At 45.4% G+C, this 14,712-nt stretch overlaps 1 protein-coding gene across 2 annotated transcripts in view; it reads right to left on the bottom strand.

Annotated features, from left to right (window-relative positions):
* LOC308590778 (tetraspanin-15-like) overlaps positions 1-14,712 on the bottom strand; it is a 91,717-nt gene that overhangs the window by 23,727 nt on the left and 53,278 nt on the right. For both annotated transcript variants that reach the window (XM_081201016.1, XM_081201015.1), the window contains one exon: positions 6,973-7,086. In XM_081201016.1, the coding sequence (XP_081057142.1) occupies positions 6,973-7,086 (114 nt within the window). The remainder of the gene's footprint in view (positions 1-6,972; positions 7,087-14,712) is intronic.

The raw sequence follows: 14,712 nt of genomic DNA on the forward strand, positions 1-14,712 counted from the left end.
TAGGCTGTGGTCATCTGGGAGCTCTTGCCCAGCCATCTCAGGTGCAATGGCCTCTCCATCTCCCTCAGTCAGCTCCGAGTCCCAGCCCCTGCTCCCACCATCTGGTGCGCCTGCAGCCTCTGACTCTCATGTCCTGGTCTCTGCTGGATACAAGGGTCATGGCAGTTCCCCACTGGAAAGACTCTGTGGACACATTCCAAAATGCTGTAGGCCTCCAACCACACATACATCATTTCCTAACATGTTTGCTGTGCCCCATATTTTTCTCTCCAAGTTGAAGTTACATGTAAAGAGAATTCCCCAACTTATAGAATGGGGCAGCCCTGTGGAGCTCTCTCGATGAATCATAGTCAGAATCAGCCACTGTAAACAATCTAGCAGGAGCAAGGCACTTCTAGAACTGGAGAACTGAAGCAAATCATGCTGGCATTATTCTCCTCACTTGTTTTGTGAAAAACTAGCCTGTTGGCTGTCCTTCAGGGTTTCATTCCACTGAACAAAGTCACATTAATAACTGATGTTTCCGGAAGCAGTCAACTGGTCAATAAGAAAAAGGAATGGTGAAGAGTGAAATATCCAGCATCTCTAGACTTCAGAGAAGACTCTTCCCTTTTGCTCTTCCTTGGTGGAGAAGGGATCCAATTCAGGTGTCCAGGATTTTAGTGCACTGTGACTATGGATTAGTGGGACATCCCAGGAACAAGAAAAGTAGCAGCAAAGACTGGCATTTATGAACTCTATAGATGAAGTCATGTTTCAGCTAAAAATGTGACCTCCCCTTTCTTAGTTTGGAAGCTTCCTGAAATTTGTTCTGCCTGTGCCATTGCGGATATAGGTAATAATTGCCATACCCATATTTCAGGGAACAGGGCTGGTGTTTGTTTTATTTCTTTATTAGATTTATATAGCACCTTTACCTTCCAAGTTGCTCACTGTGGAGCATGTAGTCCTCCTCCTCCCCATTTCACCCCCACAACTGTTCTGTGAATCAGGTTAGGCTAAGAGATCACACTGACTGGCCCAAGGTCACCCAGCGAGTGCCATGGCTAAGTGGGGATTCAAACCCTGGTCTCTCAGATCATGGTCCAACACCCTGACCATTATGCAACACTGTGTCTCTGGATTTGAGAGGGTGTGGGCAATGCCAGCCTCCCTAAAGTAGCCCAGTGCTGTTACACCAGATGGATGGGAGCTTAGAGTAGAATGGGGGGCAAAGACTGTGAAGCTGAGTTGTCCTCCATATTCTGCCCCCTTCCAATATTGGGATAGACTAAATCACTGCACAAAACAGAGAACACCAGAGGCAGTTAGTAAAGATGGTATTGAATCTTGCATTGCAGGGGCTTGGACTAAAACTCTCGGCGTCCCTCCCAACTCTAGTTCTATGATTCTGTTTTTCTTTTTTAAAATGGTTATATTTATCTGGAAGCACTGGGAAGAAAACCATCCAGGCCAGGTGAAGAATGCAGCTTCAGAAATCAATTTCCAGCCCAATTCACAAGCCATTTAAACTAATGTGATTCAGTTTAAGTGCTATTTTTTGAATCAAATAAAAATAAGCACTCATTTCGCTTGCCATCTCGCAAGTTTCCAAGAATGAGGAGGCAGAAGCTCTGGCCCTGGTGATAATGACAAGTTAAATATGACCCTGGTGGGATGCAATGCTTGTCATAATGAAAAAGCTAGTTCAATTCTTTCTGGCCCATCTAGTGGATCTCAGTGTGGAAATTAGTTCAGTCACCTTTGCAGTAAAGGCCAAGGCAGGATGCAGTGTAAAAGCTAAGTCCTCTCCTGCTCTGACAAGCCACTGGCTTTGAAAAGTCACCAGTAAAAACAGCTGGTCATGTTCTGAGAACGGTCACACAAATTATCTTTTGGATGTAAATTAATCCCATGCAGAATCCTATGGGATGTGAATTAATTACTTCTATTTCAAGGGAGATAGCATCCTATGCAGAATTTAGTTCACAGTGTCAATGGAGCATGTTATTTTGATTGCTCCATTTCTTTTATGGATGCCATGAGCTTGGCCATCCAGGGACTGAGCTGAATCGGGAGCCGCTCTTAAATCTATACGAAAACTGCAAGTCTGGCTCAGCTGCTCCTTCCTGAAACACAGAGTGGAGTGAAAATGCAACATAGGAACGCTTGGTGTTCCAGAAGGCGCAGCTGAGCCACACTTTTGCAATTTCCCATCTAGCACAATATTGTAGTATTGTCAACATTGGCTGGCAATAGCTTCGCAGGATTTCAGACCCAAAAATCTTTTCCCAGCCCTACCTTGAGATGCCAGGGATTGAATCCAATACCTTTTGCATGCAAAGCACTTGCTCTATTTTATTCATTTTTTATATTTATTATTGCATATACACCCCACCTTTTTCTTCAAGGATCTCAAGGTGACATCATCATCAGTTATTATTATCTGTACCCCATCCATCTGATTGGCCTGCCCCAGCCACTCTGGGCAGCTTTCAGCATATATAAATACATAGTAAAACATTAAATCTTAAAAAGATTCCCTATACAGGGCTGCCTTCAGATGCCTCCTAAAAGTGATATAATTACTTTTCTCTTTGACATTTGAAGGGACGTCATTCCACAAGGTGGGGGCCACTACTGAGAAGGTCCTCTGTCTGGTTCCCTGTAGCTTCACATCTCGCCGTGTGGGAACCACCAAAAAGCCTTCAGTGCTGGTTCTCAGGCTGGAGACATGGTTTGCCCCCTCTTCTTTTAATCCCCCAAACAACCCTATGAGGTAGACTGGGGCTAGGCTGAGAGGCAGCAACAGGCCTAAGGTCACTCAGTGAGCTTCATGGCTGAGTGGGGGATATGAACCCTGGTCTCCCAGGTCTGGGTGTGACACTCTAACCATCACAGCAGGCAGGCCCTCGAAAGGGAGCTTCCAAGTTCTTCTGAGGCACATCTAAAAAAATCCACTCCCCACCATCGTGAATGGAGAAAGCTGCCTGTGGTCTCCCTTAGTATTGCATGCACTGACTGGCAGCAGCTCTCCAGGGTATCAGGCAGGGAATCTCTTCCAGGCATATCTGAGGCTGCCAGGGACTGAACTTGAGGCCTTCTGCATGCAAAGCAGATGGCCTGTCACTGAGCTACAGTTGCAAGAGTGTCATTCACAGCCCACAAGGGTGGTCCAGTCCTGCAACTGTGATGAAGCTCAGTTTGGAAGCAGGATCCCACCCCCAAACCGAGAAGGAAGAGGCTCCCTCTGTCTTCCACTCTGTTACACCTCTCCCACCACTAGACTGCCTAATGTTTGCAAATCACGTGGATCCTTGGACAAAAGGTCTTACTGAACTGTACACAGCCATTGTGTAGCAGGGATCACGTGCACCCAGAGAACTGCGCACGGAGGGGACTGACAATGGGATTTAAAACCCCAGGAATACCTCCCCTCGTGTGCCTTTCATGCGCTAGCTTGGCACCCCGCAGCACTCTGAATCACAGAGGCTAAAACCCAAGGAAACTCAAAAGCAATGGCAGAGCTGTGCCAGCTCCCACAGAGAGGTGACAAACACAGCACTTTCTGAATCAGCCACATATTCAGAGCTCTTGCTACTGCTAACCTCCATGGGACTTGATCTTCATTAATGTTGTTAGCCGCTCTGAGACCGGCTTTGGCTGGGGAGGGCGGGATATAAATAAATAAATAAACAAACAAATAAATAATAATAATAATAATAATTATTATTATTATTAAACCCATGGTGTTCTAGTCTGCACCAAAAATAACTTTATCTTGGAGGCAGAGTGACCAAGCGATTTACCAATCACTTCAACTAGGCTGCACTGGGTCAGAGAATCATAGGCTTGGAGGATACCTTAAGGGTCATCTAGTCCAACCCCCTGCAATGCTCAAGAATCCCTGACAGATGGCCATCCAACCTCTGGTTAAAATCTTCCAATGAAGGGGAGTCCACCACCTTCCCAGATAATCCATTCCACTGTCTAACAGCTTTTGCCCTCAAAAAGTTCTTCCTAATGCTTAGGTGGAATCTCTTTTCTTGTCATTTAAATCCATTGGTTCACTTCAAGCTCGCTCCATCTTCCATGTGGCAGCCTTCCAGTATTTGAAGATGGCTCTCAGTCTTCTCTTCTCTGGGTTAAACATACCCAACTCTCTCCAGCACTCCATGTAAGACATGGCTCATCTTGGTTGCCCGCCTCTGAACACATTCCAGCTCGTCACTGGATGCAATGAAGTTTACGTATTTTGGAGCATGGGGGTGGGGTGGGGGGAAATATCTGCAGCCACATAGAAGTGCCAAAGATAAATAAGCAGGATTCCTAATACATACAAAAAATTAAGGAATAGAAAAAACCCACCAATAGAACATTATAAGGAGTGAAGTGCAATGGTCCTGTGCTTTGAAAATCAACTTAAATCTATTTATGATGGGATTATAAACAGTCATTGACAAGTTTCCCCCGTGTAGTTCTGGGCTGCTTCATCACCATTCTCCTGATCATTGCAACTCCATGAGATGAGATCTTGCATGGAGCCCCAGACCAAGGGAGGTTGACAGTTATTTTGTGTTTCTTCCATTTGCAAATTATTGCACTAGCCGTTGTCACCGTCTCACCAAGCTGCTTGGCACTAGTCTTGTAGCCCAGTCCAGCCTTGTGCAGGTGTACAGTCTTTCCCCTGACATCCTTGGACAGCTCTTTGGTCTTGGTCATGGTGGCTACTTTGGAATCTGCTGGATTGATTGCTTCTGTCGACAGGTGTCTTTTGTACAGGTACTGTAACGAGCTGAGATTACAGGTAAGACCTCTCCCTTACAGCAGGTGCTTCTAATCTCAGCTCCTTACATACAGTGAAGATACCAGGTAGCCTGACATCTGGCTGGTTGATAGGGGATTAAATACTTATTTCACTCATTCTAATGCACATCAATCTCTGACTTTTGTCTTCTGGGTTTCTGGGGGTTTTCCTGTTGTTATTCTGTCTCTCACAGCTACAATAAACCTACCATTAAAATTACGGACTGGTCATTTCTTCGTCAGAGGGCAAACGGGCAAATTTAGCGGGGGATCAAATACTCCCCCCCCCACTGTACAATACTGAGTGGATTTCAGAAAGTCAGTGGGGAATGAGTACCACATGGTCCAGAGGGCGCAATCTTAACTGGTTAATTTTGAAGGCATTTCTTGAAACAAAAACAAACCACTGAACTCTCTGTGACTGGAAGTTTTGTTTTGTTTTGTTTTTTAAGACTCAACCAATTCATGAAAGGTAACGATATCTGCCGATATCTGGCAGGATGGTCTGAACTCCAATAATCCCTTTGGTAGAAACTCTGCAGCAACCCTTCCCTCATCCAAGTATATCTTGCCTTGCCCTCAGGCGCCTAAGATCAGTCATTATATTAAAAACACAGTCTTATAAACAGCAGATAAAAGCAGCCAAGAATCAATAGTCATTCAAGGGGAAAGACTAAAACTATTAAAACAATGAAATGTCATTAAAAGCTTATGTGGATTGCATCAAGTTCATATATATCAGCTTAATGTGCTTTGTCCCCCAAAGCTATCAGACGAAGGATTTGGAATTGTTTTCAGGAGGGTTTGGTGGCATGGTGTGACACAGAAGAAGGAAGCAATATTGAATACTGGATATAAAGGGACAAAGTGGCAGGAATCAGGCGGCTGCAGAGGAAGGAAAATGCCTCAGACCATGTGAGCTAGGCTGAGAATGTGGGGATCTTGGAGCTACTGGTTTCAGTATCCAGAGCTGGACAATATAGGAGCAGCAGGACCCATCCCTTGTAAAAACCTATTTAATTCTGGAAGATCAATGTCACAGTTCATGGGGACAAATAAGTTATAAATACAGGTTAAGAGGGAAGAGAGGGGGAAGAAAATGCACCTGAACTACAAAAATCTATCTAGATGCTAGTCTTTTGGGGGCAACTCACATTCACCAAACATGCGAAAACTTGACAAAGTTGCAGCATGTGATAATCACAGTCACTATGCCTGTTTAACTTCTCTCTCTCATGTATATATATTCTATATACTGTATATGCATTCTATATGCATAGAAATAAGGCTATTGTCATGCTGCAGTTCACATGGCTGCCAACAGGTGGCCACACCAACTGCAGCATGACAAATGGCAAGCAGACAAGCAAGGAAGCAGCATGGGGGGGGGGGCCCAGGAGGCTCAGGCGAGCTGTTTAATGGAGGGGGGGGTGCCCTTTGCACAGTGGTTTAGCAAGCTGCTATGTGAAGCCTATCTTCCCTCCATTAAATGCAGGTGCAGCAAGGTTTAATGAAGAGGGTGGAGGCACCACATAAGGGCTAAGCAATTATGTGAAATGCCTCCTCTCTCCTTTAAAAGAATTGGGGTGAGCTGTGAGGACAGGAGCAGGGAATAGGCAAGAAGGTGGCTGGGGTGTAAAGGGAAAAGGGTTCGGCCAGTTGTGTGGGAAGGGCAAATGGCAAAGCTGTAGGCAGAGTTGGAAAGTGGAGCAAGACATTGTAGTGTATCTGTAGTACAATAATATGCAGGCAACTCCCCCATCTGTGTGTGATCAACATGTGTGTGCCGTTTTTGGCACTGCCAGGGGGCGGAACAGGCTGGCACACATGGTGCCTTGGAATGCAACCTCTGCACAAATGGGGAGTTGCCTGTATTTATTAACCAACTGCCTCTCTCATCACCCCTATCAGATTGGCGATGCTTCAGGGGCTCTGCGGTTAGATGTGTATTGCTGGGGCTGTAACAGAACCTAGGGCTTCTGCCTGAAGTGAAGCAATGCAAGAAAGCCACTGAGCCACACCACCACCACCACCACCACCAGGAGTCTTCAGCAGGAGTGTTGGGTGCTTGCCAGTGACCCACAAAAAACTGTACCACTGCAGGAAGCCCATGACGTTGGAGAGAGGTCCACCTAACAACTTCCTTTTTCTTTTAGAAACTCACGGATTGCACTTCTTTCATCTCACCTTCTTGATACAGCATGTGTAGGGCACCCCACAGGAGAGAGGGCCGCTGCTGTTGCAGGAATGGTATGGATTCACATGCCAGTCTCTGAACTCATCGCCTCCGCAGCAGGAAAACTGGGGGGGGGGGGAGAGAAAGGAGATAATTGATAAGAACACGTGAAGAGGTCTGGGTGGATCAGACCAAAAGCCCACCCTGCCCTGACAGTGGCCAACCAGGTGTCCACCTTCAGAAGTCCACAAGCAGGGTATGAACACAACGCTCTCCTGACTCACAGAATTTTAGAACTGTGGAGCTGGAAGGGTCACCAAGGGTCATCTAGTCCAACCCCCTGCAATGCTGGAACGAAAGCTAAAGAATCCCTGACAGGTCGCTATCCAACCTTTGTTTATAAACCTCCAATGAAGGGGAGCCCACCACCTCCTGAGGCAAACACCTCCACTGTCAAACAGCTCATGCTGTTAGAGAGTTATTTCTAATATTTAATTCCTTCTTGCAATTTGAATCCATTGGTTTGGGTCCTCCCCTCTGGAGCAGCAGAAAACTAGCTGGCACTCTCTCCCAAGTAACAGCCCTTTAGATATTTGAAGAAGGCTATCACATTACCTCTCAGCCTCCTCTTTTGCAGGCTAAACATCTTCAAATCCCTCAACCTTGTAAGGCCTGGTTTGTTTGCATGCTTCTTTTACATCTCAGGAACAGGAGGACCCAACAAGAAGCTTGGAGCCAGTGCTATTCCCTTGTATTCTACACCCATGTTCAGAGGCAGCTGGGGATTATGAGGAGAGCTTTGTTGCCCTCACCCCCTGCTTGGAGGCTTCCCACCTGCATCTGGTGAGCAACTGTGGGAATCAGGATGCTGCACTAGGTAAGCCTTTGCATCCTCAAGCATCCCATCTCAGCTAACCTTTGCCACTGCTTATTTTATCATCTTGGAGACCATAGTGGAATGAAGGTGGCTTTCTTTCTCTTTAGCAAATAGCTGCAAAAATGTGTAGAACTGAATTTAAAATGGGGGGAAATGAGAAACTGAGAGAACTAAAACTACAAAATCCCTCTATCCTTGGTCTCCAGTGAGCTCTTCTCCAAAAGAAGTCTTCTCACCTGCCAAAAGAAGTGGGGAGCACATAACAGTATATTTCAAGTACCATGGGCATGAATGGTGTTCCCAAGAAGAAATCCACAGCACTTATTTGAATTGGCACTTTATCTGCGCATCAATGAGCGTAGATTAGATCAATTATATTCTGTACTGACTGTTTCCCCCTCCCTCCAGTCTTCATATGGCCTATCCCTTGATCTGGGACTCAGTTAAAGCCATTATCTCCTTGCCATGTTCAAAAAATTTGCAATGAGGTATAAGGGACCCAGAACTAGGGTTGCCACCCTTGTTCTGGCAAAATATAGGACAGGGCAGGACGGGAGTTGGGGGCGATTTTTTAAAAAAATCTGATGCTGAAATTACTTCAAAGCAATCTATTACAACCTATTGCTGCCTAACAGGATGGCCTCTCTGGAATTTGTCACATGCACACACAAATTTGTACATCTCTTTGTGCTTCGCCACCCAGAGCTTAAATGCACAATCTTTCACACACATACAGTGGTACCTCTGGTTACGAACGCTTCAGGTTACGAGCTCCACTAACCCAGAAGTAGCTGCTCCTGGTTGCGAACTTTGCCCCAGGATGCAAACGGAAATCACACAGCGGGAGGCCCCATTAGCGAAAGCGCGCCTCAAGTTAAGAATGGTTTCAGCTTAAGAACAGACCCCCGGAACGAATTAAGTTCATAACCAGAGGTACCACTGTACATTTGGAGAGGATCCCTAACTCGGCCTAGAAAGTGTGTGTGTGTGTGTGTGTGTGTGTGTGTGTGTGTGGAGAAGAAATACAGGACAAACTGCATCCTTTATTGAATCACTACAGGATGTAGCGTTTTACACTGAAACATGGACGATTGATCCTCTATTATACAGGACAGGTGGCAAGCCTAAATGGGCGATCATCACCTGAGGCCGTTCTCCGTGTTCCTGCTCCACATGAGGTTCAGAGGGTGGCAGCACAGGAACAGGCCTTTTCTGTGGTGCTTTAGACTGATTAAACAATCTATGGCCTTTTAAATGTGTTTGTGGGAGAGAGCTTATTGGTTTGTTTTTGGTATTTTGCTATGTATTTTGTGTTCTCATTTTGTATTTGTATTTTGTAAACTGCCTTGTGATCTTTGGAAGAATGGTGGTATATGAATAATGAATAATAACCCTAACTTCGTCCCCTCCAGACGGCTTGGTCTACAACCTCCTTCAGTCTCAAGATCATATAGCTGTGCTGCTTGGGGCTGATGGGAGTCATAGTCCAAAGTAATCTGGAGGGCACCAGGTTGGGGAAGCTTGCCTTGCGCCCTAATTTCCTCTTGCCTCTCATCATTATGTCTTCACATCTGCAAAAAGAGGGAAATGTTTGCCTTCTCTCCTTTCCCCTCACCCCATGAAAATCCACACAAGCTAATAGCATGCAAAATCATTCATACTATATTGGTTCTCCGATTCACAGGGCTGAAATTCAATCTGCTTCATTTGCTTTGAGAATACATTATTTCTGCAGGCAATCAAGAAATTTCAATGCTGGATGCAGAGACTTATCGCCTTCCACCTGTCTCTGTTCTCATTGGCCAGCGCTTGGGTACATCCATCCTCCTTGTAACTCACCTGCTGGGCTGCATTTAAACACCAGCAGTTTTATGGAGCTCATGTGTTCTGGCTGTAGCATTTAGTTGGGAAATTAGACTGAACCAGAGGCCTCTAGGGAGTATGTGGGAGATCAGCCACAGCGGTCACAGCAAATGAACAAAATGAGCATCCCTTTCTCCAGGAATGGTTTGTGTGGCAGGCAGATCCAGTTACCTGTTTCAATTCTCAAAGACAAACAGCTCACAACAGGCAGCAGACATCGGTGGAGACCAGCCAGTCTCCAAGGCATGTTTCCATGAGTGTATGAAGAAGTGAACCTATGGGACTGAAACTGCCAGCCTCCAGGGCAAGAAGCCCAGAATAAAATTTAAAATATTAACTGATGCAAAAGAAAGAGGGGGGTTCGCCCTGCCAGACCTTAAACTTTACTATGAATCAGCAGCTTTTTGCTGGTTGAAAGATTGGCTACTTCTTGAAAACACTGACATTTTGGATCTAGAAGGATTTAACAATGTCTTTGGGTGGCATGCATACTTGTGGTACGGCAAGGTTAAAGCCCATAAAGCGTTTAAAAATCATATTGTCAGGAAAGCATTGTTTAATGTTTGGACAAGATACAAAGACTTACTGGAAAACAAAACCCCAAGGTGGTTGTCACCAATGGAGGCGAAGGCTCTGAAAAAGCTCAATATGGAGGCCAAGTGGCCGAAATATTGGGAAATTTTGGAGCAGGAAGGGGACAAATTGAAATTGCAGAGCTTTGAGAAAATAAAAGATAAAGTGCGAGACTGGCTTCACTATTATCAAATAATAGAGACCTTTAATTCAGACAAAGTTGGAAACAGAACTGCTAGTTCCTAAAACAAAGATACTTTCAAGAATGTATAACTTGCTGTTAAAATGGAATACTCAGGATGAGACGGTTAAATCTGCTATGATTAAATGGGCACAAGATGTTGGACATAATATTATGTTTGCTGACTGGGAACAGTTGTGGACCACTGGCATAAAATTTACGGCATGTAATGCCCTAAGAGAGAATATTATGAAAATGATTTATAGGTGGTACATGACCCCAGTCAAGCTGGCAAAAATTTATCATTTGCCCGATAATAAATGTTGGAAATGTAAAGAAACTGAAGGTACATTCTTTCACCTTTGGTGGACGTGCCCAAGGATTAAGACTTTCTGGGAGATGATCTATAATGAATTGAAAAAGGTATTTAGATATACCTTCCTGAAGAAACCAGAGGCCTTTCTCCTGGGCATGGTCGGCCAATTGGTGTTAAAGAAGGATAGAACTTTTTTTATGTATGCTACAACAGCAGCAAGAATACTCATCGCAAAGTATTGGAAGACACAAGATCTACCCACCTTGGAAGAATGGCAGATGAAGGTGATAGACTACATGGAATTGGCAGAAATGACTGGCAGAATCCAAGACCAGAGAGAAGAGTCGGTGGAAGAAGATTGGAAAAAATTTAAGGACTATCTATGGAAATACTGTAAAATTAATGAATGTTAAAGGGATGTTGGATTGGAAATAAGTGGTGTTGGTAAAAAGATTAATAAGAATATGTAAATACATATTGATAACGGTGTAAAATATATATTTATTATAGGTTAAGATGCTGAGTAAGGTTAAATGATAAAGGATAAGGATTTGCTGAACTAAACATCTGAACTGGAATACAAAAAGGGAGGTGTGAGGAGGTCAAGAAACTAGTGAAGGAAATATAATACAGTGGTGCCTCGCAAGACGAAATTAATTCGTTCCGCAAGTTTTTTCTTCTTGCGAGTTTTTCATCTTGCGAAGCACGGTTTCCCATAGGAATTGTCAGGGAACTGACATCGGAGCAGAGGGGAGAGGCGGTACTTCCCGATTCTGCAGAAGAAGGAACTAGTAAGGGTAGAGAGAGAGCGTCATCTGGGGAAGAATGTCCAGGTGACACCAGGAAGAAGGAAGAGGGGGAAAGCATCTTGGAGGAGAGGCTCCGAGACTCTGGCACTGAAGACAGTGGAGAGAGTGGAGGGCCGCCCCTAGGCACGCCCACTCTGCGCAGAAGGGTTTCGCGCAGAGAGGGGAGGCGGAGACTATCCGTCAAGGAGCTTCTATGCTGGAGGAAATTTAGAAGCCGCCCACTCACGGATTCGTCCAGCGACTGAGCAGCAGCAGCACCTAGGCTGCTCGGTCAGGGAAAGACACCACCAATTTCTAAGCAGTTTGGAACAGCTGGAGGTTTACACACAAGCAATCCCATTTCCCGTGACAGGAATGCATTGAAAATCAATCAATGCGTTCCTATGGAAACCGCCTTCAGACCAGGTCCGGGGACAGTCTGTCCCCTGACCTCTTCTGAAGGCTGGGGGGGGGGACAAGGGCTTTTCTTCCCACCGCCAGCCTTCAGAAGGCTGTTCTGAAGGCTGGCGGTGGGAAGAAAAGCCCTTCTCCCCACCTCCCGCCCCGCAAGCTCCGGGGACAGGAGCGCTTTGCTGCCGACCGCCAGCATTTTAAAAGCCCCCGCTGTTCCGGGGCGATTTTAAAATGCTGGCGGGCGGCAGCGAAGCCTCCGCTGCCCCGGGGTTTTTTAAAATGCTGGGGGTCGGCAGCGAAGCCTTCGCTGCCGCCCGCCAGCATTTTAAGATTGCCCGGGACAGCGAAGAAGTCTCCGCTGCCCCGGGGGCTTTTAAAATGCTGGGGGTCGGCAGCGAAGCCTTCGCTGCCGTCCGCTAGCATTTTAAGATCGCCCGGGACAGCGGAGAAGTCTCCGCTGTCCCGGGAAGGCAGGCGGGGGGGGGAGCAAAGACTTTTGCCCCCTGCCGGCCTTCAGAAGAGATCCAGGACCTCTTCTAAAGGCCGGCGGTGGGCGAAAGTCTTTGCTCCCGACCGCCAGCATTTTAAAAGAGGTCCCCGGAGATTTCCCTATGGGCTTCCTTCTTGCGAAGCAAGCCCATAGGGAAATTCGTCTTGTGGAACGACTCAAAAACGGAAAACTCTTTCGTCTTGCGAGGCACCACTGTATATGAAAATATTTTTTAAAAAAGGAACTGGCAGCCTCAACCCACAACTCTGTTTGCAGGTGGTGAATTGGGGCAGCTGCTTCAGCTCCATTTGGGGGGGAAAGGTTCAACAGCTCTTGGGAAAGGACTGGCAGCTGTGGGCAGGTCTTCTCTATCCTCTTTAAAAGCTGCTACCTTCAGTGGTGCAAGAGCATGAACAGTGCTATGGCCACAGCCTGCCTGCCTGCCTTCCTTCCTTCCTGAGCAGCTAAAGCTTTGCTGCCACCGCCCCACCCTATCTCTGTGGCCAGTAAGCCCTGTCCTGTCTCCACTGACATTGTTCCAAGGATGGAATTGCAACCCCTGAAACAGCTACCCCTAATAGAAAAAATAGGGTGGCAAATTGGGAAATGGCTTTCTCAGTCCACTCTATCCTTGGGCTTACCATAATTTTTGCTCTATAAGACTCCCTTCTTCCCTCCTAAAAAGTAAGGGGAAATGTGTGTGCGTCTTATGGAGCAAATTCAAACTGCGCAGCTATCCCAGAAGCCAGAACAGCAAGAGGGATTGCTGCTTTCACTGCACAGCGATCCCTCTTGGTGTTCTGGCTTCTGAGATTCAGAATATTTTTTTTCTTGTTTTCATCCTCCAAAAACTAGGTGTTTCTTGTGGTCTGGTGTGTCTTATAGAGCGAAAAATAAGGTAATTCAAGGTGCCAGTACTAACCATTTCAAGCCATTGACAGCCTGGGTCCCACTTAGAGGCTGCCTTTCCCTTTGCTCTGATGCTCTTCTAACTTTGTGCAAGGTGGAAATTGTCCCAGAGAGAAGCTGGACCTTCATGCCAGTTGCCCCAAGGCAGTGAACTGCTTCCTGGAGGAGCACATAATTCTACTCTTTCTCATTGGGCTTCCACAGGTGTGTGTGTGTGTGCAAAGCACATCTCTTCTGCTTGGTTTTTGGTTTGACAGGATGGTTTGCTTAGGTTTTTGTCGGCGGCAGTGCTGCTGCTGTTTTTTTGCTCCTTTTCACTAGTCTGTTGAATTTATTTTTAAAGTTTTATTTATTTATTATGGTACCCCACCATCAGTGCTGAAAAAGTGGTTGATAAATGTTTTAAATAAATAAAATGGTTGCAGGCTGGTCATCAGGGGTCTGTTATATTGTCCTCTCCCTCAGACTGCACTGCCAAGGAGACATCCCCACAGCACTCTGAAAGGGAGAATTATACAACACAAACCAGAAAAGTGTCACAAGATGGATTTGGGGGTGGAATGAGGAGGGATGCGTTTGACACCCCAATCCTTGCCTCTCAATAAGACAAGACATTTCAAATTCAGCCTGCTATGGACATGCACTGTGGAGTCTGTCTGATATGCAGATAAGAAGTCAGTCATCAAGGGAGACATCTCCCAAAATTGTAGCCATTAAGCTGTCTGGATAAAATAAGCAGAAATCAAGAAGATTTATGGACTCAAGACAACCACTCTCTCATTGGACTATAATTTGTAGTATTTATTGCTTTTGAAATTGGTCTTTTCCTTTCATACTTGGCTCCTCAGTCAAAGGAACTGAAGCTGTCCAAGATCCTTTGCAAAAGAATGATCTTAAGAACTGCAAGAACCTGAGAATTTTGGTTTCAGATCTGCACTTTATCTTCTTGGTTTTTCAAACACCCAAATAAACTTTGATCCCTGACCAGTTTTTCTCAATATTAAGTCTCAACAGGAAAGCAAATATCATTTTGTTGACATAAATCTGCTCACCCCAACCTGTAGCCTTTCAGATATTTTCAGCTACAACTCTCATCTTGGTATATTATTTGCACAAAGTCCTGCAAAAATTGATTGTATACCTATGAGACTTAGCTCCTGCATCTTGTGTTTCAAATCAGGGTATGTTTTCCCATTGATATAAGAAGAAGAATAATCTTGATTTATCTTACAAGTAAGCTTGTAAAATGATCTCTCTTCCATAGATGAAAGGATCTATTTAAGCAGAGTAAGCTGAAATGAATAGCAATTGTAAAGGTATTAGCCTTTTAACAGAAAACT

This window comes from Podarcis bocagei (assembly GCF_964188305.1).
Source record: "Podarcis bocagei genome assembly, chromosome: 7".
In the NCBI taxonomy this organism is placed as follows: Eukaryota; Metazoa; Chordata; class Lepidosauria; order Squamata; family Lacertidae; genus Podarcis; species Podarcis bocagei.